At 42.5% G+C, this 27,475-nt stretch overlaps 1 protein-coding gene across 1 annotated transcript in view; it reads right to left on the reverse strand.

The window, feature by feature from the left end:
• Positions 1–9,523: 9,523 nt before the first annotated feature.
• The window catches only part of LOC149458577 (uncharacterized), a 62,331-nt gene continuing 44,379 nt past the window's right edge, over positions 9,524–27,475 (reverse strand). Inside the window, exons 9-13 of the mRNA XM_089682058.1 lie at positions 20,979–21,152; positions 19,345–19,518; positions 17,401–17,574; positions 16,057–16,230; positions 9,524–9,805 (exon numbers count right to left, since the gene is read on the reverse strand). Of these exons, the coding sequence (XP_089538184.1) occupies positions 9,804–9,805; positions 16,057–16,230; positions 17,401–17,574; positions 19,345–19,518; positions 20,979–21,152 (698 nt within the window). The 3' untranslated portion in view covers positions 9,524–9,803. The remainder of the gene's footprint in view (positions 9,806–16,056; positions 16,231–17,400; positions 17,575–19,344; positions 19,519–20,978; positions 21,153–27,475) is intronic.

Raw genomic sequence — 27,475 nt, forward strand, 5'->3', positions numbered from 1 at the left:
GGGGGGCATTAAAACCAGGCAGTTGAGCCATGGTTTTTATCACCCCCTGAACGCCCACCTAAACACTAACATACAGTCAAGGCAAAAATTAAACAGCATTTTGCCTTCGGTAGGTGGTACTGCCTGCTAATGCAGTTCTATGGAGCTGCACCGCAACTGCATGCAATACACGTGATTGCGGTTTGGCAGTACTGCAATTATAGGGTTAACTCAGGCAGTGAGGATGCAACATATTGTCTCCTCATCACCTGTTAAACACCTCTGAAAAGGGATTTGAGCATGGATTCTTTTTCAGAGCAGCAGTAGTCCTCGTTGTACATGTAAGCAAGCCCTAAAAAAAGCCAAAGAAATTAATATGAAAGACACACGTGATGAAATAAGAAAATTTAATATTAATTCAGACTATATTGTATACATCAGCATGGAAAAAGATATTTAACAAAAAAAAAAAAATAAGTCTACAGTCCAGCTTTTTCACACTTTCAGCTTTCCACCCGTACCTACCACGTGAGGAATTCCTGTTCCAAAAATTGTTCTAAAGCAAAACAATAAACAAAGATATTCTTGATACCTGACCAGCAGATTATAACTATTTTATATATTAAAAAAACTTTGGTGATCATGTATAAAAATCGAGTTGTACCATCAAATATTCTTTAAAAACCAACTCACCCAACTGGTAATATGACTCTCCAGTATCCATCCGTCCGCAATTGAAGCATTACTTTTGGATGGACACTTATAAAAGTCATCTCACCTTTGAGCTTTTTACATCTCTAAGTCTGACCACAGGTCAGTTTCCAGAAGATCCGACAAGAGTTTAAAATGTTGTGTTATGATTTGGGTTTATCGAATTTTAATTACCGCGCACAGGTGCCTCAATTATGGACATTATTGTATTTACATATTCTAAATAAGAGCTTTAAAACAAAATGACAATGACCTCTGTAGTTACAGGCACTGAAGAAAAAATCATCGTCAATGTTCACAACAGACACTGGCATCTCAGATCCCCTCCCCTATTTTCTCTGGCAGCTGGCCAACCTTCTAATGAAAACAAACAGCGCATCTAAGCAAGCACGTCTGAAGCTGGCCATACACTAGCAGATTTTTGGATACAAATTCTCATCAGTACATGGTTTGGTTTTGACATTTGATTTTAAAGTGAATGGAATTTCCCAGGAGAAAACCACATGCACTTTTAGAAATTTGTTTAAGAATTTTTTTCCATTCCTGCTCCTTTCGAATATTCTCATCACTTTAATGAATGTCGATTTGACCCCACTACCAATTAAAAAAAAAAATCGAACAAACATTCTTGAAATAAAAGTTTTACTAGTGTATGGACGGCTTTAAAGTGGATCTAAAGGCTGGCCATACATTATACAATTTTCTTGAGAATTTTGCTTTAGATTTACCAAAAACCATATAATGAAGTCAAACCTAAACAGTCCTTTTAATTGTATCCAATTAGGCAGGCCCTTACACTACATAGAAGGTAACTCTAAATTGGGCATTGGGCAGAAAATTGAATAGTGTATGGCCAGCCTTAGTAAAAATATAAAAAAAAAAAAAAATTTTGTAACCAATTTAAAAATGATTATAAACTATACATGCATCGTTGTCCCTATCTGAGATATTACAGAAGGAAATTTTCCAGCTTGATGGTAAATCTTTTTGAAAGCAGGTCCCAATCCCCCCTCCTCCATGGAGGGGAGTGAAAGGTCAAAGTTCCATGTGCATGCCACTATACTATAGGTGTAGGCCACAAAATGTAACAAGTCTTGGCAATTCTGCAGCTTATCTGAGAACAGACAGTTTCCCACCTGTCCTTATAATGGAAATATTGTTCTGTCCAATGAAAATCAATTATCCTTCATTTATGATCATTTCAATAACAAAATACTGATCAAGCTTTTTCCAAATCTTTGCCGAATCCTCCTGAAAACTGTCCTGTATATGGTCACCTACAGACTCCAGTTGTAAGGTTTAGTAGTAGTTGTATCTCACTCCCCTTATACAAGGACACAATAAAGCTGTCACTCTATTGAAGCTGGTCTCCTTAATCTATTATTTTACAATATGGAGGATCAGCTGGAAGTAATCATTGTGAAACCATCTGCCATCTATTGGATGAGATGAAGTACTACACTCAGGAAAATTCTGCCATCTATTGGATGAGATGAAGTACTACACTCTGGAAAAGTCTGCCATCTATTGGATGAGATGAAGCACTACACTCTGGAAAAGTCTGCCATCTATAGGCTGTGAGGAGTACTACACTCAGGTTCAACTTAGGGAGAGCAATGTGTCTAATTTGCATATTTGCTCACTCCCTCTCTCCTCTTGTCTGCCATCTATAGGCTGTGAGGAGTACTACACTCAGGAAAAGTCTGCCATCTATTGGCTGTGAGGAGTACTACACTCAGGAAAGGTCTGCCATCTATTGGATGAGATGATGTACTACACTCTGGAAAAGTCTGCCATCTATTGGATGAGATGAAGTACTACACTCAGGAAAAGTCTGCCATCTATTGGCTGTGAGGAGTACTACACTCAGGAAAAGTCTGCCATCTATTGGATGAGATGAAGTACTACACTCAGGAAAAGTCTGCCATCTATTGGCTGTGAGGAGTACTACACTCAGGAAAAGTCTGCCATCTATTGGATGAGATGAAGTACTACACTCAGGAAAAGTCTCAAATCTGTTACTTAGGGAGAGTGGTCTGATCCAATTGCAAAAAAAAACATGGTCACCCTAATTATTTGCATCTCTCTCTTTTATTTTTAGCTAGCACCAATTAGGATACTTTTTGACCATACTGGTTGGCAGACATCTCTCGCTCTGATTTTTAACTATTACAAATGAGGATACTTTTTACTTTTTTAATATTATTATTATAATAACTCCCCCTCCCCAATATCTCTCATCTTTATGTACTTTCTGTTTGTGCGTTGGGTCTTTTCAATAAAGAGATTGGAAAATAAAGGGGCATAAATTATTCATTTGATTTCTTGACTACCTATCACATTTTTGGAGGCCGTGGTGTACCAGAATAGGAGAAACACCCACAAAATTATCACATTTTGGAGAATAAACACCTCACAGAATTTTTTAATATGCATGGTGAGCCCTTTTGAAGATTTCTTTTTTGCCACAAGTATTTGGAAAATAAAAATTATTTTCTTACACAAAGTTGTCGGTTTAATAAGATATTTCTCCCACAAAGCTTGGACAAGCTTAGAATTTCCAAAACAAATTCTGCTACTTCTTCTGAGTATGGGGATATCACATATGTGAGACTTTTTCAATGTCTGAACTGATCATACACTGGACATTGTAGCTTGTGTGGCACAAAACAACCGATTGTATCAAAAACAGTTTACTGGCAATGGTTGTCTCTTTATGAGTGGTCAAGAAATATAACTTAAAGTAGTGTCACCTACAGCAGTCCTTATTCCTATAAGCCAGGGATGTCCATGTTGACCTTCCTGGGCCACATTGGAAGAAGAGGAATTGTTTTGGGACACATATAAAATACATTAACTATAGGAATAGCTGATGAGCAGAAAAAGTTGGGCAGATCACAAGTTAACAATCACTGATATGATAATGTACCTATCTAAGTAATAAAAGTTCATTTTTGTATATTATTTTTTTATTATAACAGTAAAAGAAGGCAGCATAAAACCAGTGTAATATTTGACACTGTTGTTGATAAACAACAAAAAGGATAGATGATGAGCGTTCCCCCTGCACGTCCAGCAGCAATCGCCACAGGTAATAGCTGGCTGTGCAGATAGCCATGGATAGGTGTGGCTGCCGGTGACCTGTCAATATAGTGAATGTTGCCAGCAGCCGCATCTACCCATAGAGAGTTGAAGGAGGAACTGCCACTACAATTCGCACCAGCTCTAATTGCCGGTGTCAATGTAGCCTATGTACAGTATGTGCTGTTTGAGGAGGTGGGGGGATTGTGAACAGGGGGCTTAGGGGGAGCACTACTGAAATCTGTCAGGGCACAGCCCACCCCAGCACCCCCCTAGATCCGGCCATGCTGCATTTACTTACCTGACATTCCCTGCTATTGCAAAAATGGCAGCCACTGCATCCCTTTAGACACTCCTTTGTTTGGCTTGTCAATGCAGGCTGCCATGGATTCTATGCTTCTTCCCCAATGTCCCTGTGTCCGCTGCCACGGCTGCCGTGCTTGCATCGCATCCTGGCAACGCTCTACACATGCCTGGGCTCCATGCTAATCTCTCTGGGGCTGCATGCAGCCTGTGGGCCACGGGTTGGATACCCCTGTTATAGATTATACAAACTATGGTATTATATTTGGAAATTGATCAGTACTGATGTACTGACTATCTATCTCATTTCTTGAGGCCCTAAAATGCCAACACAGTACAAATACCCTCCAAACGACACCTTTTTTGAAAGTAGACAATCCAAGATATTTAGTAAGATGCACAGTGAGTTTTATTAGAAAAAAAAATTGGGAGGTAATTTCCCCCCACTATTCTGACCTGGGAATCCTGTAGAAACCTGGAGAAAGCTAAAGGTTTAGTATTCTCTGCTATGAAACTACACTCTGGAGACCCTCTTTCACATATGTGGGACCCCTGTGCAGTCTTCAGTCCCACTACTACAGATCAGATCAGTCCTGGCGGCAGGCAAAAAGCATGGTCAAATAACAGGCTGAGGCCAGGTCAAACGCAAGGCATGTGGACAATAAACAGGCAGCAGGGAGAGACATGGTCGATTAACAAGCCAGGGTCAATTCAGGCAGCAGGCAGGTAGCAGACACCATACCTTCACTAATACCGTAGTGATGTATGGCAGATACAAAAGCAGTCTTATATACAGAGTCCAGGCGGGAAGGACATTGGGAACAATAGTATCAGGTGTCACATCTAATTCTGTTACCGGCGCATACACAACATTTTTTTTGGGGGGGGGTTGAGACCTGTTTGGGTAAGAGGGATAACATTGGCGAAGTCTTTCTTGCGGTCTTCTAGATGCTTTATAAAAAGGTGTTCAGGGGTAGGTCCTTCTGGATAGATAAGCGCTGTTGCAATGCCATCTTGTTGCATTAGCTAGGATCACTTACAGTAGATGGCATAGGAGTTGTACAGAGCTAACTGAAACAGGTATATGGATACTTTTTTTGTACCAATGGATTGATCTTCTGGTAGCTAAGTAGGGCTGTAACATTTATTCATTATAATCCAGACCTCCCATGCACTGGTTGTAGTCGTGTATGCACTGAAGGTTTTGGATAGGACCGTGTCTTCTTCCACTGAGGTGTCATCGTGGATGGGGGGAAAGGACATACACATCCTGTTTATCTCTCCATTTTAGGACCTAAATCTCTTTATTCTGCAAACTGACTGACTTAAGCCTTTTCAGCTTTCTGCAACCAATCTTTGTGAGAAGCCCTTGCAGTTTGGCTGCACTGTCCCACAGGCCAATTTACTGGGGATATATTGTTTTATGCCCAACCGGTAAAATTAATGAGGGACTCATCAGCACAAATTTTTTTGACAGGAGTATACATTTCGAAAAACTCAATGGGAAAAAAACAAAGATGAGCAGCTAAAATGTGTACAGATTGCTGCAAGCAGGATATTTTGGAGGAGATCCCAGGGATTTACTGTGCTATTGAAGTGTAAAAACCTCATGATCATTGCATAGCATGTTCTGGGAATAATTGAAGAATGAAGTGGCATGTGATGAATGGGGTGTGTGGACCAATAGAAGCAGACTTCATTTTTTTTTTCAGTCCCATTTTAAGTGTAGGTCTAAGAAAAACGTTAAATTGTTCCACCATGACAAGTGTCCATGGAAATATATGGGCATCAGATGAATTTGATTGTTGACAATGTGTTGGATGGAATAAAGATTTCTCTGGTCCACAATTAAATTCAATAAATCATTGGTAAAAAAAAATGTAGAAAATTAATTTGTGTAAGATTTTCAGTTACTCTCCAAGGTCCTGGCTATGCTGTAAATTGGGGAATTGTATTTGCTGCTGAATTAGAGGGAAGCCATACAGGATTTAAAAGAACTTCTGGGACACTATTTCTTTGCGGCTGATGTGACACTGTACTGCTTGTACTTGGTCTATCATCTGGGTGTACTGCACTGCTGATACTCGCCACTTCACTTGGATGTACAACGTTGCTGGTGCTGGACCCCTTCCTCCTCTGAATCAGTTACTGACAGATTGCTCTCAACAGGTTCATAATTCTTATTCAGAATCTGAGTCTGAGAATGGGAGTTCCCTACTACTCTCATTTGTCATGCTCACAGTTTGGAATACCTCCTCACTGGTCTACAATTTTTTGGACATGGCATTCAGATGTTGATGCTGCACTGCTGGGGACACTTGATAGTGCGCTGGGGACACTGTGACAGATGTTGATATGCACTAGGAACACTATGACAGATGTTGATGTGCACAGGGACACTCACAGACTCAAAGGATAAGTTCACTTTTCAGTGCATGTTACACGTTAAACCCATCATTCAGGTGTACAATCTAGGCCTTAGCACAATATCTCGTGAAACAAAGGATGCTAAGCTGAGAAGAAAGTAACTGAACTTAGCAATGTCATTTGCAACTTAAATGATTTGAGTATGGAGCTCTCTCAACTGATCTGTGGCCTCGGTCAGGTAGCAGATAGTCTCTCTGCAGAGGTAGGCCCCCGTGTTCTCTTCATTCCTCCGTCAAAGATCACCCCAGATGACAGCACTCATCAGTCTTGTCAGTCTGGCTTGTCAGTGGTGTCGGCGGTCAACAATTCCCAGGTTTCTGTATTTATTTGCCTCCACCCATCAGGCAGGTCCTCTGGGAAATGTAGTTTGTTAGCTCGTTATTAAACAGTGAAGTCCTTCTATCAGCCTACAAGTCCAACAAAGCTTTTCTTCAACAGAGTCTGTATAACTAAGCTGCAGGCCACTGTGCTCTTGTGTCCATTTAACATCCTGCAACCAGTATTAATGCAGAGTGGTACATAGGATTGTCACCTCATCCCTTTAAAATCGAACATATAATAACTACACAGGTTCTGAGGCTAATTTAATGCCGATAAGGCTCTAAGTGAGTTTAATTAACACTTCAATCAGCCTCAGAACCTGTGTAATTAATGTGTTCAGTTTTAAAGGGATATGGTGGCAACCCAATATTCCCATGCTGTGTGGTAGAAGTGTCTTATTAATTTACAGCTGTGTGTAAAAAAATAAATGTTAATTTTATGATATTATTTTCCAAAGGTTGTGGTTGAAAAAATGTAATCTTTTGAAAGACTCACTATGACTGTGCCCCAGATTTGTCTTAAAGCGGGTTAAAGCCCCTGTCAGCTATCATCACAGAGCTGCTCCAGGCTCTGAAAGGATCTCGAGACACTTGTAAGGAGCCGAATAGCTAATTCTACCTCTCAGTGTGGTGTGGCTGAGAGCTGAAGCCATCTGTGTTGTCCCCTTTCCAGGTTAGAGTTCCAGTGAGTGCTAGAGGAGCAGAACTGAGTGACCAATGGTCATGTGATCGCTCAAATCACAGTGGTCATGTGATTCCTGTAGTATAGGGATGAGTATATGTGTTTGTTTTTTTATCACCACCCCAAATTTCTCCTTTAAAGTGGTTTTAAAGGTTCAAGGTTTTTTACCATCATGCATTCTAGGCATGAAGGTAAAAAATCTTCTGTGTGCAGCAGCCCCCCACTACTTACCTGAGCCTTATTGCGATCCAGCAATGTGCATGATAGCCTATCCCAGGACTCTCCTCTCTAATTCTCCACAGCCCCTTCTCAGGCTACACAGCTGAACTCCAATCAACTATCTTCCACATGACCCTTCTGCTGGCTAGGCTTTTTCATATTTATGGGCCAGGCCCTCTGCCTGGGATTGGTCAGACTCTCATAAATATGCAGATCAGCCCCCTCCTCACCTCCGCCTACTGACTTCTAGAAGCTTCCCAAAAATTCTAGAGCAGGGGGAGGAAACAGAAGACTGACCTCTCGAGCTCTCCAGTCTGACCTGAAGTAAACTCTAGCAATCCTCTAAATAACTTAACAAGCTATCTAAGGTAGAGGGCTCTACTGGGAAAATCCCAAATTTTTGGCTGTCCCAAAAAAAGTAATAGGGGGAAAATCTTCCAATGGGGACACTAGTTCTGGTGAGCTGGGAGTCCCCAAGGAATTCCCTTAATTTGCAGGGATTTACTCTCACTCCCTGTTTGGCTATGAGACAGGAAGTGAAGGGAAATCTCTGCAACTGGACAGAGGTTATAACCCTCCCTTGCTCTATCCAAAATGAAAATAAAAATGTTGTCTATAGTTCTACTTTAAGCTTTCCAACTCATCCTCCCACTGTATACTACCTGTATGTACTATATTTAGAGCACCATTTACCAGGCTTCATGTTTAAATCACCTCAATACCAGCATGTGTCTTTATTTTCCAAAAATTGTGGAAAAAAATTAGATCATCTTGGGGTGTCTACTTTTTCAAAAAGGGGTAATTTCATGGGTTTTCTCACTGCCCTGTCAGTTGGTGTTTATTTCCCCAGGCTCATTCTCAGTGATCCTAAATTGCACAACCAACAATTTTGCAATCAACTAGAAGGGCAAGTGAACCAAGAAATTATGGGTGTGGCCATGCTTTACTTTAGGGAGGAGATGTGGGCACTCTGGAAAGAAAGCTTCAGTTAGGAGGACCCATTTTTGGATCCAAGTAACCCAACCTCAGCCATTCTCAGGAATTTGTAATATGTCCTGGCTGAGACACCCATCAGGATGATGGCTGTTCAGCTGCCTCCTTTCTTTTTCTCTTCACCTTGTACAAAAGCTGCAAAAGTTGAACACCTGCTTTTTGTGTTATTGTGGGGGATCCTGTACAGGGGTTAACTGGCCATTTTTTCCCCTGACCAACCGCTTTCTCCTCCAACTCTATCTCCATCCCATGGACTGCAACATTATCCTCCCTAGAACCACCACCTACAACAGCAATGCCAGGCTACCTACTTGTTTGTTATGTTCTGTCACATGTTCTGTCCCCCTTTGTAATGTACAGCGCTGAGCGAACCATTGGCGCTTTATAAATATGTCCGGCTTCGGCTGGGCATAAGGAACGGTGGTCCACCAGGCCTTTTGGCCAGGAGGACCAAATGGGAACCTTGTCCCTGTCAGGAGCTTCGTGCCCCGGGGGATCGGGTGAACGGTCCAACCCTTTCGGGGGTAGGACAAACACACCCCTAAGTGCACGTTTTTCGTGTGTGTGTTTCTGCACTTGCACTTTTTTGCGGACACTTACGGGTTTTTACGTTATAGTTGCACGTTTGCGGACTTAAAATTGGCGCTTTATAAATACTGTATAATAATAATAATATAGCATCCCAACCCCTTGCATCCCCTCCCAGTCCTCCTATCCTACTTCCTTTGAACTCTGTTCCCAGTATTTCTGGGTTTACAATATACTTAAAACAATGTGAATAAAAACAAATTATATTTGGCTAACAATCTTTGTGTCACATATCGGTTTACTTCACCAAAGTATTTTTTTCCAAATGTGATTACCACTGGTTACATTATACAGCAATATGGGTAAAACAACAAAAACAGTACACACAACATGAAGCTTAGTAGACAAGGGTATAAAAAGTAGACAAAAGTACATTTGTTTTCAATATTGGTCATCTGCCACTGTATGTAGGAAATGATTTATCAACCGGGATTTTCATTTAGTCCTCCAGCAGTCTTCTCCATGTGGTCAACTCTAGAGTTTGCTGTAGTCCCGTTGGCTCCTGCATTGATAAAGATGAACTTGTAATTGCTGTCATCTATGGCCATTATTACAGAGAAATATTTCTTGTAATTAAAGGACCTTGAGCTGTACACTCACCAGACACTTTATTAGGTACACCTGTTCAATTGCTTGGTAACACAAATTGGTAATCAGCCAATCACATGGAAGCAACTCAATGCATTTAGGCATCTAAACATGATGATGCCAACTTGCTGAAATTTAAACTGAGCATCAGAATGGGGAAGAAAGGGAATTTAAATGATTTTGAACTTGGCACGGTTGATGGTGCCAGACAGGATGGTCTGGGTATTTCAAAAACTGCTGATCTACTGGGATTTTCATGCACAACCATCTCTAAGGTGTGGTCCGAAAAATAAAAAATATCCAGTGAGTGGCAGTTGTGTAGAGGAAAATGCCTTGATGATGTCAGAGGTCAGAGGAAAATGGGCAGACTGGTTGCTGTGACATTCAGATGGTAGTGTCAGAATTTGGCGTAAATACCATAAATGCATGGATCCATCCTGCCTCGTATCAACGGTTCAAGCTGGTGGTTGTGGTGTAATGGTGTGGGGGAGATTTTCTTGGAACTATCAAGGTGTACCTAATAAAGTGACGGTGAGTGTATATGTTTAATTTATGTAGCTTGTATTTCTATATCTTTTTTTCTCCCTGGGAAGTCAAGGTGCTTCATAGGTAAGGAAGTCATCATGGCCACATTTAACTGAGGAAACCAGAGTACCTGGAGGTAACCCACACAAGCACATGGAGATCCATGCAGTTAATGCCCTGGTCTAGATTTGAAATGAGGACCAATGCAGAAGTGCTATCCGCTAAGACAACATGCTGCCCTGTTTAGTGTCAAAGGCTCTCATAAAATTTGGAAAGTTGGTCTTTATCCAAAACCCTCCTGAGCTTTCTTTAAATATGTGCTCTTCTGGAACTGGCATTGTGGATGCATACAGCTCCTTCCATGTACTGTAGCTTTGCTTTTGTCAAGCACTATCCCAGAAATTGTGGTGATTCCATTTAGGAAATAGCGGTTTAGAGGTGTATGTCTGTCTAGTTACAAGAAATCTTAGTTATAAAACTTCACGGGATACCATCTGAAATCTGCATTGTGCAGTGCAAAGAATCCCTCAAATGCCCTCTTCAGCAGCATTGGAGGTGTCCAATACCTGGAATATCTCCTCTCCTGTATACTATTCCTCCTCTTTTTCTCCTATAACAAAGTATGATATGCCAGGGAAAATGTGAATAAATCCATGAGATCAGATGCAAAAAACAGCAGTAGGAACAAGTTGTAAAAACCCCCCCATATCATTCACTGCTATTGCAAAGTAGCATTTAAATCACATTTCACACTATGGGGGAGCATTAAATTGTGGGAATGTAATCAAATAAAAAAAATGGATGTAAACTGAACTGAACTTTAGAAGTATATTCAAAGTGACATAAACTGATTCAGCCTTCATCAATTTTTCATACAACTGAACTGAACTGAACGGATGACATCCATTTGAAAGGACCCTTAGACCCTGGGCTTAGCCATGGAAAAAAGCAGGAATCTACCTTACGAGGAGGAACCCCTGAAAGTAGTATTAAACCCAAAACCAAAAATGTATCTATTGCAGCTTACCAACCGGTTAATTTCAGCTCAGTTTACATGCCGAGGGATGCTGCAAATAGGCAGGAAAGTGTATTTTATTACAGAAGAGACATTACATGAGACTCCTGCAAAAAAAAGAGAAAAAAAACCTGCCTGCTCGCTTGTGTACAACTTGAATTCCGTTTTAAACGTTTATTATTACTCTTTGCAATGTGCAAAAAAAAAAAATCAAAAACCTTAAAACTGAGATAAGGAAAGGATCTATAAGAGACATGTGCATTCTTCCTTTTGCAGCACTGCCCCCTTAGCCGTTGCTGAAGACTTCCCCCTATAGTCCTGCACAGCCAGGCAATACACATTCACAGACTTGCATTCTGGAAACAGTAAACAGTCCTTGAGCTTGTTTTATTAAAGGTATTGAAATTGGATGGAGTAAGAGATGTAGGGTTGCCCAAGGGAACTGCAACTGAGGACAACATACACAAGTCTTTACACAGCAAAATCTTCTTCTTGGAGAGCTCACCAGCCTCTCCTGGTGTACCACCCCAGACTCCAGAAAAATCGTCTTCTAACAAGCTGTCTGAAGGAATCCCTGGGCAAGGGGATCCAGTGCCTGCCACTTTAAGGTGAGCAGTCCCAGGTAAGGAGCTAATCAGGTTTCCCACCAGAGTGCTTTTTTTTCCCCTTAACTGGCCCAGGGAGTATAGGATTACTCACAGTCCTTTTCCTGTGAGCTGGTGGGTTAATAGCTGCTTTCAGGCATACAGCTGGTCCACTCCTTCCCTGCTGCACAGGTGGTCCTCGCTCTGGGGGCCAATGAGGTCTGAGCAATCCTCCTTTCCAGCAACACTGCCTGGAGATAGGCCCTCTCCCAACTAGGCCCCTTTCCAGGCTCCTGAACCCCAGCCTTCCTACTCCATCTTCCACCTGAACTCTCCTGCTACTGAGCACTTTAAGGTGAACAGTCCCAGGACAATAGCTAATCAAGTTTGGCGTTTCTCCAGGCCTGCCCAGGCAGAAATGGTCCTTTGAACTGTCACTGCATCTGTCTGGAGAAAGTTTATCAGACAAGAAGAGTGAGGGAGGGTTGATGAAGGAGATGATTATTCTACAGCATTCCAGATGGTATCAAGCAGCCAGCTATTGAGCACCAGTGCTCCCTTCCCTGTCAGCTACTTAGCATCAGTTCCCCCTCTCCCACTGACTGACAATGCCTTATCTTGTCCCCCACTGAGCACCAGTGCCCTCATTTTCCCCCATTGAGCACCAGTGCCCCCTTCACTCCACCACTAAGCACCAGTGCTGCCTTGTCACCCCCCAGTGAGCACCAGTGCCCCCCTTGCCGCCTCAGTGAGCTCCAGTGCCCCTCTTGTCTCCCTGCTAAGCACCATTGCTCCTCCCACTAAACTCCAGTCCCCCCTTGTCCCCACTCTGAGCCCCAGTGCCCCCCTTGTTTCCCCACTGAGCACAAATGCCCCCTCATCCCCCCAATGATCACTAGTGCCCCTCAATGAGCTCCAGTGCCACCCTTGTCTCCCCACTAAGCACCACTGCCACCCACTGAGCTCCAGTGCCCCTTGTTCCCCAATCAGCACCAGTGCCCACCTCTCCCCCACTGTGCACCAGTACTCCCCTTGTCTCCCCACTGAGGACCAGTACCCCCTCCACTGAGCAACACTGCCCCTTTGTCCGCACACTGAGCACCAGTGCCCCACTCTCCCCCCAGTGAGCACCACTGCCCCCTTGTCCCCTCACTGAGCACCAGTTTCCCCCTCTCCCCCCAGTGAGCACTACTGCCCCCTTGTCCCCCCACTGAACACCAGTGCCCCCCTCGGTACTGATAACTCACTGTGTTCACTGGCACAATGCCGAACTTATTGCCAGGTGAAAGAATGTCTAGCTTCACCACTGGATGGCACTGCAATTATTTTAGAAATCTAAAATCTAAGTAGCTTTTTTCTAATTGATATACAGCTGTCACCTGACTCAGCTATTTCCCAGTCTGTCTGCAGGGAAATAGTGACAGGAGGAGCTTCTAATTGATAATTAATATCAATAAACTGTTTTAAATTGTCATACAAATATATATGTGAAATTAAATCTTTATTATTTTTTAATGATAACATGGTGTGATGATTTATGCCAGTCACGGGCTGTGTTATATGCCTGTGTCTTCGAATAACAGGGAGGTAAAGCCTCCATTAATCTACAACTAATATCCCTCCCCTATTGTGTTTAGCTGGTTAGTGGGCGTGGAGGAGGAGGGAGGGAGTAGGCTGTCATTTACCAATGTGTATACGCCCACATGTGTGACTGTTCAGTCACAAGGGAGGTTCAGATGTGATAGGGAGGAAATGATCAACATACAAACTCACTGAAAATTGAGCATATGCAGTAGCTTCCAACACTGCTCTGCAAAATCCCCAGCTGCATTGGGGACATGGACAGAAATGGGGAGATAGAGAACAACAGGATCAACCAGGATTTTTGCAGAATACAAAAAACAAATCCCATAATGACTGACTGAGTATAAACAACATGTAATATAGCATTTATTAATTTTTTTTATGATTTGGGTTTAGTGACACTTTAATGAAATAGTAAGCGTACTATAACACGTTTAATAGTGTAGTGCTACCCCCTTATGAGCTGCTGAGTATTTTCTTTAGTGATGAATTTTTGTAAACAATAATGTCTCCTTTAGTTTCTCAACAAAGAATAGCAACAAATATTCTGCGTACTTGATGGGGCCCTAGTTGGTGTATATCAAGGTTGAGATCCAAAGAGTCCCCTTAGAGTGGTGTTGAAAACTGGGTCCCTTTAACACAGAAGATGAATGCAAGGATTTGCTAAATTTGAAGAAAGGGATGGAAGCTGAATTTGAACCCCTATAGGTGGTGAAGCAAATTCCTTTACAGCTGGAAGAGGCTTGAAATGAGATACTAAGTGTAATCCTGTCTGCAGGGAGCACATGCTGCAGCAAAAGTCCTGCGGTTTCAGAATAGTAGGGAGACACTACAGCAGTAGGCCGCAGTACTGAATGGGCTAAGAAGGCTGTGTCTCAGTATTATAAGCTGTAGTGTAAGGTGTACTAAACTGGAACAGTTGAAAACAACAGAGTCACTTGCAACTTGTGATGATCTGGGTTATGGAACTCTCTCACTTGGTCTGTAGTCTTTGCACCGTGAACAAAGGTCTCTCTGTTGGGATTCCCCCTGTTTTCTCTTGTTCCCTCTGTCGAAGAAGCAAAGCCAATGACAGCACTACGATCCGCCTGCCTGCAGGGTTGACTGTCTTACTTGTCAGTGATACCAGCGACCTGCAGTCCCTTTTTCCTTCTCTGAGATGTGACTCGATACAGCCTGGATCCCCTGAGTCCTGCACTGCCTTCTCCACACACATCCTCAGCTTTTCACCATCTACGTCCATCCTGGCAAGTTCCTGGGCTTCTGAATATGTATGCTCCTGCCCCCTTGCCAGCTCTTCTGGAAAATGTAGTCTGTTTACTCTTTATATGAGTACAGAAGTCCTGCTATCAGCACACAAGTTCAACAAGGCTTTGCTTCATAAAAGTTTAAATATCTAAACTGCAGAACACTGTCATCTTGTGGTCAATTAACATCCTGCAATCAGTATTAGTGCAGTATGTTACAATAGTTAAACGATACATTTCTATCCATCAAGCTAAAATGAGGATAATTGAGGAGGCAAAATAGAAAGATGGATTTGTTTTGAAAAGAAGGACAGTTCCTTCAAATGAGGATCACCTGGCAGCTATGCCTAAACACAGCTCACATCCCCAAAACGACATCATATTTTTTTAAATATGCCTTACAAAAAACGAAATAAGTAACTGGTTTGTGTTTTTGATAACTGGAAATCCTTGAAAGAAATGTAGCACTACCCGCTCAAAAGCCACTGAGTATTTTGGGTTCCCCGTTCACTTCTGAGCCCCCTGCTGATACTAACGTAATACCTTGGCCAGGTGTTCCCCCTGGCTATAACACACAAAAATCACACAGCGTTGGATGAACAGCAAATCATTTTAGAGTCAGATTAGTAGAAATATACAGACAAAGAATCAAAGACTGATATGAGAAAATATTAACCACACTGATATGAGAAAATATTAACCACACGGGAGAAATAAACAACAGTGTACAGCACAGTACCACTTTAAATAGACCCAATTGTCCTGCAGGACTCAGAGTTTAATCAGAGCTCTTCTACTGAAATCATTTAACCCAAACAAACAGAAAAGGAGAGATTAAAGGATAAATTCACCTTTTTGATAAAAGTATTAAATGCACATTTTTTTGCAGGTAAAAAAATGTGCATTTATTATTTTTCTGCAGGAGCCTGTATCAGCAATCAGTAGATTTTGAGGAAGTTTGAGACGGCAGCAGGGGCGGACTGACAGTTCATGGGGCCCCCGGGCAATAGGGGATCAGGGGGCCCCTGTGTCCTTGCCCAAACTCAAAAAAGCCTATGAAAAAGGTACCAGGGGCATCTCATGGGGCCCCCTACTGACCCCGGGCCCTCGGGCAGTGCCCGAGTATCCAAATGGTCAGTCCGCCCCTGGATGGCAGAAGTATAGAGCTTTGCTAAATCCACAGCATATCATCAGCAAACATAATACTTACACTTAGGAGAACAGTATCCCCACTTGCCATCCCTGGCATAATCTGCTGTTGTAGCGCACCAAGGACGCCCATCAGAGCGTCCATCTCTGGTACATTCCGAATACCACTTGGAGTTAAAGTAAAATGGGAAGACGCAGAGCTGACTGTCAGAGTTGCCACCTACAGTATAGATCACTGTGGAAAAAATATTACAATAGAGTTACGTAGTGGGAAATATAATATACAGAAGTCCTTCTCTATAAATATAATGGTTACACAATTTTATCAAGGAATAGTAAAAGAGTAATAATGCATGGATTCCCATAATAACCATCAGACCTTTTATAGTGTAGAACCATGACTGCTGAGAACTATAGGCTTAGTTGACTATACCACAGTTACATAACATTTTCAGCCCTGCCCAATTAAAACACAGTGGAAGGACAAAGCCACAGCTTTATTGGATCAAATTGCATATTTATTAGAAAACATCTTTAGTAAACTAACATAAATTACCATAGACTGTGTGCACCCAAAGGTACAGTGCCAGATTTTACAAAGATAGCATCCCCTACTGCACATGGTTGGCCCCTAGTGCGCATGTGTCCAACACACAAGGCATCAGGTGTTGGGAGGGCATATATCAGTTTTTGGATCAATTGTTACCAAATAAAGGATCCAGAAGCCAATAAAACCCACACACACAGTGCCATTTAGAAAAGCAAGGATGAAAAGAGAATTAATTTGATTTCTCATGACAGCCAATGGAAAACTAATAGGCAAGATTTCCTTCCCAATTCTTAGCTTTCAATCAACCAGTTATTTTCTGTCTGGGTAATGAAAGAAGAAATCTTCAACAAATTTTGCATATGCTAATGACTGTACACAGATACTGTAGGTTAAAATGTAGAATACCTCAAGAACCTCATAAAGAAAAAATATCATGAAAATGAAGGTTATGATGACAAGGATGACGGGTCACTTTATAGCTGTGAATCGGAGGAATAGTAGAAAGCTTCTGGATTGGCTGTTAACAAACAGAATCAGCAGCCAAGAAAACAACACACATTGCCACTTGGAAGAGCAAGGATGGAAAGCTCTTTAACAGTACTGATGTGTCTATAAGTTCAAAGATCAGAATTGTTGGAGCTTTGGGATTTTCTAGGGGTTCAAAAGCTAAGCAATATCGGAAAAGATAGGATCTAATGCTGGCAAGCATACACCGATCTTTTAAACAGAACCATATATAGTGAAATGTAAGCTTCAGGGGCCTATACATCACAACTGTTCTGTTACTGTAGAGATAAGTACGGAACTTTGCTAAACCCACAGCACATCATCAATAAGACCAAACAAAACACTTACAATTACGTGCACAGTATCCCCGCTTGTGATCCCTATCATAATCCGATGTTGTAGAGCACCAGAGACGTCCTCCAGAGCTGTCATCACTGGTACAGTCCCAATACCAATGTGACTTATACTTAAATGGGAAGACACAGGGCTCACCATTAGCAGTATCACCTACAGCATAGGTCACTGTGGAAAAAAAAGTATATTATAAAATAATAGACAGAAGTCCTTCTCTAGAAACATAATGAATATAAACACTTCTCAATGAACAGTAAAAGAGTAATAATGTGAGAAATCCAATATTAACCATAAGACCTTTTATAGTGTAGAACAGGGGTGTCCAAACTATGGCCCTCCAGCTGTTGAAGTATTACAAGTCCCATCATGCCTCTGCCTCTGGGTGTCTTGCCTGTGGATGTCAGAGTCCTGCAAGGCGTCATGGGACTTGCAGTTCCTCAACACTTGGAGGGCCATAGTTTAGACACTCCTGGTGTAGAAGAACCAAGACTGTTGTGTGCAAAAAATCCAAAACCTTAAAACTGGACTTTGAGATAAGGATATATTGTATGAATATCAGAGTCATGTGTATTCTTCCTTGAATGTTGGTATACTTTGTGTATTTCTTCTACATCTGTACAATGATCCAGAGGAAACTTTTCCCCTGTGCAGGAGCTTCCTGTAATAAAGACTTTAGTGGTGATGTCACTGCCAGATGTCACACTGCCATACAAGGAAATACTATCTGGGTTCACAAAGAAATTTGGCGCACACAAAGTGGATTTATATCCTCCGTGTCCATCAAGCACTGACCCTCACAGCTGGGTTCCTGTCCTTACTAATCACTCATCAGAAGTGCACCAAAATGACATGGGATCCCCTATTTTAAAAGGTTTCCTCACCCAAGATGGCCACTGAAGTCTCTCAAGAGTTTGGTGTCCAATAAGACCACTTCCCCTCTCGAGGCACTGGACAGACTCACAAACGGATCAATTCCCTTATGAGACTCTCCTTCAAACTAGGGTCTTTGATTTGAACCCTAACCACGGCACTACCTGCCTGGAGTTTGTATATTCTCCCTGTGCCTGTGTGGGTTTTCTTCTGGGTACTCCGGATTCCTCCCACACTCTAAAACATGCTGGTAGGTTAATTGTCTCCTGTCTAAATTGTCCCTAGTATGTGTATGTCTGAATATGAGTTAGGGACCTTAGATTGTATGCTCCTTGAGGGTTAGGGACTGATGTGAATGTTCAATATATATGTAAAGCGCTGTGTAAATTGAGGGCGCTATATAAGCACCTGAAATAAATGAATAACTAAATACATAAAATGAGGATCGGTTGGGACACAGCTCACAAAACTAAAAAAAAGTAATGTTTTTTGTTCTTTATAACTGAAAATGATTCATAGAACTTTGCCTTTTGTATTAAAATAACAAATGCAATCCAGACAGTTGTCTAGAAACAGTATTGGCTAGCAGCTATACCATTAAACAAAAGGATATCCTTTGGGAACGATTGGACGAGGCAGACAATTTGCATTTCTGGTGTTGTGAGAAAAAGAACATTCCTGGCATCCCTGCAGTTCTACTTGCTGCATTCTCATACCAGCAAGTGATCAGGACCTTGGAGTATGATCATCTACAGGGTTTCTGGGATGCTTACTTATTGACATGACTACTCGTTAATCAGATGATACAAGGAAATGTGAGGTGCAGAATAATTGGAAATACCATTAAATCTTTAAAAGGAGAAAGAAAAAATTAGAAATTTTATTTACAGACTTTTTTATGTTCTGAGGTTTTTTATAGGATCTAATGCCATCAAACTATAGAACCACAGATATTATGTGTAACCTTCTAGAACCTATGCATCACAACTGCCCTGCTTATGTAGAAACAAGTATGGAGCTTTGCTAAACCCACAACATATCATCAGCAAAACCAAAAACAACACTTACAACTAGATGGACAGTACGCCCACTTTCCATCCCTAGGAAAATCTGCTGTTGTAGCGCACCAGAGATGTCCACCAACTGTTCCATCACTGGTACATTCCGAATACCACTTGGAATTGAATTTAAAAGGGAAGACACAGGGTTCATCATTAGCTTTTCCATTTAAAGTAAAGATCACTGTGGGAAAAAAGTATAACATAGTTACCCAGTGAGGGAAATAATATACAGAAGTCCTGCTTTACACATATAATGGATACAAAAATATGATCAAGGAAGATTAAAAAGAGTAATGAAGCAATAAATCCCATTTTGACCATCCAACCTTTTGTAGAAGAATCATGATTGCTGAGAACTATAGGCTTAGCTGACTGTAACCAACTATATAGCAGAACCAGCTACAGAACCAGGTTTTACAAATACAGCATTCCCTACTACGCATGGACAGTCCCTAGTGTTCATGCATCCAACACACAAGGCACCAGGAATCGGGAGAGCACATATCAAAGTATCACCAGGAAGACACTGAAGACAAAGGTGACACCCTAAAGGGGGAAACTCAACAAAGGAAATTTTATAGGCCGGTAATGCTACAAAGACTGCACAAACCCGGAAAAAGCATGACTGGTGACACTAGGTATGCAGTTCCATGTATTCATTTATTTTTTGTTGGAGGATTTAATATCACTTTAATGAGAGGTGTAGTTTTCAATGTATTGAAAATTACTTCAACAATGATTGGTTTTCAAGGCTAACATGGTGCTAAGTGGCTTGTGTAATTTTAAATACCAACAATATCTTTGATGTACAATACTTCATAATGCTACATTCCAAAATAGGTAGTCAGTCTTTGCATTATATATACATTAATGAAACTGGCTAGGGGTTTCTGGCTAGGGGTTTGCGTCTCTTGCACGTGAAGTATACTAAACAATATTGGATGTGTTTGACTAGAGAAAAATGCCTTTAACAATCATTAAACTGAGAGAATCCATTAGATTTCTCATGACAGCCAATGGAAAACTAATAAGCAAGATTTCCTTCGCAATTCTTAGCTTTCAGTCAACCAGTTATTTTCTGTCTGGGTAATGAAAGAAGAAATCTTCAACAAATTTTGCATATGCTAATGACTGCACACAGATACTATAGGTTAAAATGTAGAATACCTCAAGAACCTCATAAAGAAAAAACATCATGAAAACGAAGGTTATGATGACAAGGATGACGGGTCACTTTATAGCTGTGAACCGGAGGAATAGTAGAAAGCTTCTGCCTCCTTGGATTGGCTGTTAACAAACAGATTCAGCAGCCAAGAAAACAACACACATGGCCACTTGGAAGAGCAAGGATGGAAAGCTCTTTAGCAGTACTGATGTGTCTATAAGTTCAAAGATCAGAATTGTTGGACTATGGGATTTTCTGTCAATCTCTATGGATGCAAAATCTGAACAAGGAAGAAGCAAGATAGGAAAATATAGGATCTAATGCTGGCAACCATATACCTATCCCTTAAACAGAATCACGGATAATATCTATAAGCTCTTGGGGCCTATACATAACATCTGTTCTGTTAATGGGATAAGTATGGAGCTTTACGAAACCCACAGCATATCATCAGTAAGACCCAACACAACACTTACAACTACGTGTACAGTATCCCCACTTCCAATCCTTATCAAAGTCCTCTGTTGTAGCGCACCAGAGACGCCCTGCAGAGCGATCTTCACCGGTACAGTCCGAATGCCACTGGGACTTATACTTAAATGGGAAGACACAGAGTTGGCCATTATCGTTTCCACCTACAGCATAGATCACTGTGGAAAAAGTATAACAGAGTTACCTAGTGAGGGAAAATAATATGCTGAAGTCCTTCTCTATAAACACAATGAATACAAAAATTATCAAGGAAGAGTAATGAGAGTAATAATGTGAGGAATCCCATATTAAAATGATTCTAAAGGTTGTTATTCTTACCTGCTCTGAGCAATGGTTTTGGACAGAGCAGCCCCGAACTTTCTCTTCAGGGGTCCCCTGACGGTGCTCCCTGATTCTCATCTTCTGTGAGTGCCCCCATAGCAAGCCCCGTGCTATGGGGACACTCGTGGACATGATCCCCAGTTGGACTGTATGGGGTTTATTTACTAAAGCTGGAGAGTCCAAAATCAGACTCCCTTCTGCATAGAAACCAATCAGCTTCTAACCTCAGCTTGTTCAATGAAGCTTTGGCAATGAAACCTGGAAGCTGATTGGTTTCTATGCAGAAGGGAGTCTGATTTTGGACTCTCCAGCTTTAGTAAATAAACCCCTATGTGTCTATTGACATGCACAGTTTGGCTTGGTCCAAACCCCTGCTCTCTCCCCACTGGATTTGACTGCCAGTATCAGGAGACAATAACTCCCACTGCCTTCAGAGCCTCTAGTAGACCAGGAAGAGGAGAGAAGAGCTGGAGCAGATGGGCACAGCTCTGAAAGAAGAATGGAATCAAGTAGTGTTTAGAGGGGGTCTGGAGGGAGCTGTTATTGAAAGGTTTTTACTTAATGCACTAAAGCGGAGTTCCGGCTCCCGCCACCTCCCAATAAAAAAAAATAAAAGTCAGCAGCTACAAATACTGTGGCTGCTGACTTTTAATAGTAGGACACTTACCTGTCCAGGCATCCAGCAGTGTCCTCACCCTGAGCCGATTCTTCAGTCGGCTGTCAGGTACTGGTGCCACCATCTTGACTAAGGGAAACCAGCAGTGAAGCCTTGCAGCCTCACCACCGGCTTTCCACTGCACATGCGCGAAGTGCGCTGCTCTTTGTGAATGGGCTGAAGTCCTCTGGGACCTTGGAAGTATTCCAGAGGGCTGCAGGGAGTGCCAAACCTCCAGTTCAGCTCACCGCGGCAAACTGAGCTGGAAGTGGGAGCAGGTACCTGTCAAAACTAGATGCCTGCTCCCCCCCACAAGGTGCCAAATGTGGCAGCAGAGGGAGGGAGGAGGCAGAAGGTGGAAGCTCCACTTTAAGGTTAAAAAAACCTTTTACATTTACAACCACTTTAACCATGGGACCTTTTTGCGGCGTAGAAGAACCATGACTGCTGAGAACTATAAGCTAAGTTGTCTGTAACCCAAATTTATAACATTTTGAGCCCTGTTCAATTAATATCAAAACAATCTACAATGGGAGAGTAAAGCCACAGCTTTATTTGATTAAAAAACATTTATTTTAGCCAAAAATCTAAATGAACATAGACTGTGAGCACCCCAAGCTTATAATTTTGATTCAAACCCATCTTCATCATAAGGACAGTGTGTCCAACTAACCAGCTCTCAGATGATGATCACCCAAAATTGTTATATTCATTGGGAAGAAACCTGCGTAGGCCGGGTCTGAATTAGGTTCCTTATATTGGGAGGAAACACTTACACACAATATTGAGGTACTGATGTCTAATGTCTTTTATTTAAATCTTGAACAGTTTGTTTGCAGCAACAAATGAACTGATCTTTAGCACTGATTAAAACAATCCAGAGAATATGCAATCTCAGTGTTTACCAGGATATGTTACCGGAGAATGACTTCAGTTACTAGGGGTTGTGTCTCTTCTCAAAAAAAGGCAAAGAATTTTTCTGCAGCCTGTACTGGCTCCACTCCTCCATGCCACTTAAAGGATAAGTTCACCTTTAGAACATGTTACATGTTCCACCCATTTTTAGGGTGGAACATGTAACATGTTCCCATAGCTGCGCCTGCTGCTTCCCCCCCCCCCCCCCGACAGATAGTTTGGAGAGAAGTATCCTCATACTATCTGTCAAATTTGAAAACAGCGTGGCCGCGTCACTCATTCACAGACTTCCATGAATGAATGAACTGTAAGTCCCAACAGCCTTAGCGGCTGCAGGCTTGTAGTTCTCAATGAACTACCACGGCGCTGTGGAACATTCATTCATTGAAGCCTCCTGTGAGTATACAGTTGCAAGAAAAAGTATGTGAACCCCTTGGGATTACATGGAGTTTTGCATGAATTGGGCATAAAATGTGCTCTGAACGTCATCTAAGTCACAACAATAGAAGAACACAGTCTGCTGAAAATAATACTACACAAACATTAGATGTTGCCATGGTTTAATTGCACATAACATGTAAACATTCACAGTGCAGGGAGGAAAAAGTATGTGAGGCCCTAGCTTAATGACTTCTCCCAGAGCTAATTGGAGTCAAAGTTGGCTCACTCCTGGCTCCAATCAGTGTGATGATATTGGATGTGTTGCTGACAGCTGTCCTGCCCTTAAAAAACACACACCTGTTTTGGGTTTACTGGTTTCAAGAAGCACTGTCTGATGTGAACCATGCCTCGCAGAAAAGAGCTCTCAGAAGACCTACGATCAAGAATTGTTGACTTGCATGAAGCTGGAAAGGGTTACAAAAGTATCTCCAAAAGCCTTGATGTTCATGTGTCCATGGTAAGACAGACTGTCTACAAATGGAGAAAGTTTAGCACTGTTGCTACTCTCCCTAGGCATGGTCGTCCTGTAAAAATGACTGCAAGAGCACAGCGCAGAATGCTGCATGAGGTAAAGAAGAATCCCAAAGTGTCAGCTAAAGACCTACAGAAATCTCTGGCACATGCTAACATTTTTGTTGACACAACTACAATAAGGAAAACATTAAACAAGAATGGAGTACATGGGAGGACACCACGGAGGAAGCCATTGCTGTCCAAAAAGAATATTGCAGCACCTGGATGTTCCACAGCACTACTGGCAAAATATACTGTGGACAGATGAAACCAAGATTGAGTTGTTTGGGAAGAACACACAACACTATGTGTGGAGAAAAAAAGGCACAGCACACCAACATCAAAACCTCATCCCCATTGTAAAACATGGTGGAGGGAGCATCATGGTTTGGGGCTGCTCTGCTGCCTCAGGGCCTGGACGAATTGTTGTCATTGATGGGAAAATGAATTCCAGAGTTTATCAAGACATTTTGCAGGAAAACGTACGACCATCTGTCCGCCAACTGAAGCTCCGCAGAGGATGGGTGATGCAACAGGACAATGACCCAAAGCATACAAGTAATTCAACAAAACAATGGCTGCAACAACACAGAATACGCCTTCTGGAGTGGCCCAGTCAGAGTCCTGACCTCATCCCGATTGAAATGCTGTGGCATGACCTTAAGAGAGCGATTCACACCAAACATCCCAAGAATATTGCTACACTGAAACAGTTTTGTGAAGAGGAGTGGTCCAAAATGACTCCAGATCGTTGTGCAGGTCTGATCTGCAACTACAGGAAATGTTTGGTTGAGGTTATTGCTGCCAAAGGAGGGTCAACCAGTTATTAAGTCCAAAGGTTCACATACTTTTTCCTCCCTACACTGTGAATGTTTACATGTTATGTGCAATTAAGCCATGGCAACATCTAATGTTTGTGTAGTATTATGTTCAGCAGACTGTGTTCTTCTATTGTTGTGACTTAGATGACGTTCAGAGCACATTTTATGCCCAATTCATGCAAAACTCCACGTAATCCCAAGGGGTTCACATACTTTTTCTTGCAACTGTATCTGCTTAACCATACATCCTGTACAGCAAGCAGATATTCTGACAGGTCTGCAGGAGACCTGCATGGCATCAGCAATCTACTGATCACTGGTGCAATGCTTTCCAGGCTCCTGTAGACAAAAATATAAAATGCCCATTTTTTCATCTGCAAAAAAATTTGCATTTATTATTTTTTTCCAAAAGGTGAACTTATCCTTTAACAAAGTGTATGAAGTGAGGAAAAAGCCTTCCCTGAGCTATCCCTCCTCCTCTGGAGACTACGACAGTGCTAAATCTCTCACAAGTGGGTTCCTGTCCTTACAACTCACTTGCGATAAGAATGCCAAAACAAAGTAGGTTCTCACGTTTCCATCACCCAAGATGGCTTCTGAAGTCTCTTGAGAGTTTTCTGTCCAGTTAGATTAGACTTGACCTCTCGAGGCACTAGACAAAATCATGAAGAGGTTAAAGTGTTACTAAACCCAGGACCCTGCATTCACTATATCTGGTCTCCCCGGACCCTGCATTCACTATATCTGGTCTCTCAGGACCCTGCATTCACTATATCTGGTCTCCCTGGACCCTGCATTCACTATATCTGGTCTCTCAGGACCCTGCATTCACTATATCTGGTCTCTCAGGACCCTGCATTCACTATATCTGGTCTCCCTGGACCCTGCATTCACTATATCTGGTTTCTCAGGACCCTGAATTCACTATATCTGGTCTCTCAGGACCCTGCATTCACTATATCTGGTCTCCCTGGACCCTGCATTCACTATATCTGGTTTCCCAGTACCCTGCATTCACTATATCCTCTCTCCCCGGACCCTGCATTCACTATATCCGCTCTCCCCAGACCCTGCATTCACTATATCTGGTATCCTAGGACCCTGCATTCACTATATCTGGTATCCTAGGACCCTGCATTCACTATATCTGGTATCCTAGGACCCTGCATTCACTATATCTGGTATCCTAGGACCCTGCATTCACTATATCTGGTCTCCCCGGACCCTGCATTCACTATATCTGGTCTCCCCGAACCCTGCATTCACTATATCTGGTCTCTCAGGACCCTGAATTCACTATATCTGGTCTCCCCGGACCCTGCATTCACTATATATGGTCTCCCTGGACCCTGCATTCACTATATCTGGTATCCTAAGACCCTGCATTCACTATATCTGGTCTCTCCGGACCCTGCATTCACTATATCTGGTCTCTACGGACCCTGCATTCACTATATCTGGTCTACCTGGACCCTGCATTCACTATATCTGATCTCTCCGGACCCTGCATTCATTATATCTGGTCTCCCCGGACCCTGCATTCACTATATCTGGTCTCCCAGTACCCTGCATTCACTATATCCTCTCTCCCCAGACCCTGCATTCACTATATCTGGTATCCCAGGACCCTGCATTCACTATAGCTGGTCTCTCAGGAGCCTGCATTCACTATATCTGGTCTCCCAGGACCCTGCATTCACTATATCTGGTCTCTTCGGACCCTGCATTCACTATATCTGGTCTCCCCGGACCCTGCATTCACTATATCTGGTCTCTCCAGACCCTGCATTCATTATATCTGGTCTCCCCGGGCCCTGCATTCACTATATCTGGTCTCTCAGGACCCTGAATTCACTATATCTGGTCTCCCCGGACCCTGCATTCACTATATCTGGTCTCCCAGTACCCTGCATTCACTATATCCTCTCTCCCCGGACCATGCATTCACTATATCTGCTCTCCCCGGACCCTGCATTCACTATATATGGTCTCCCTGGACCCTGCATTCACTATATCTGGTATCCTAGGACCCTGCATTCACTATATCTGGTCTCTCCGGACCCTGCATTCACTATATCTGGTCTCTACGGACCCTGCATTCACTATATCTGGTCTACCCGGACCCTGCATTCACTATATCTGGTCTCTCCGGACCCTGCATTCATTATATCTGGTCTCCCCGGACCCTGCATTCACTATATCTGGTCTCTTAGTACCCTGCATTCACTATATCCTCTCTCCCGGACCCTGCATTCACTATATCTGGTATCCCAGGACCCTGCATTCACTATAGCTGGTCTCTCCGGAGCCTGCATTCACTATATCTGGTCTCCCAGGACCCTGCATTCACTATATCTGGTCTCTACGGACCCTGCATTCACTATATCTGGTCTACCCGGACCCTGCATTCACTATATCTGGTCTCTCCGAACCCTGCATTCATTATATCTGGTCTCCCCGGACCCTGCATTCACTATATCTGGTCTCCCAGTACCCTGCATTCACTATATCCTCTCTCCCCGGACCCTGCATTCACTATATCTGGTATCCCAGGACCCTGCATTCACTATAGCTGGTCTCTCCGGAGCCTGCATTCACTATATCTGGTCTCCCAGGACCCTGCATTCACTATATCTGGTCTCTTCGGACCCTGCATTCACTATATCTGGTCTCCCCGGACCCTGCATTCACTATATCTGGTCTCTCCAGACCCTGCATTCATTATATCTGGTCTCCCCGGGCCCTGCATTCACTATATCTGGTCTCCCAGGACCCTGCATTCACTATATCTGGTCTCCCCGGACCCTGCATTCAC

This window comes from Staurois parvus, unplaced genomic scaffold (assembly GCF_062004578.1).
Source record: "Staurois parvus isolate SC_StPar_1 unplaced genomic scaffold, SC_StPar_1.0 ptg000283l, whole genome shotgun sequence".
Taxonomy (NCBI): domain Eukaryota; kingdom Metazoa; phylum Chordata; class Amphibia; order Anura; family Ranidae; genus Staurois; species Staurois parvus.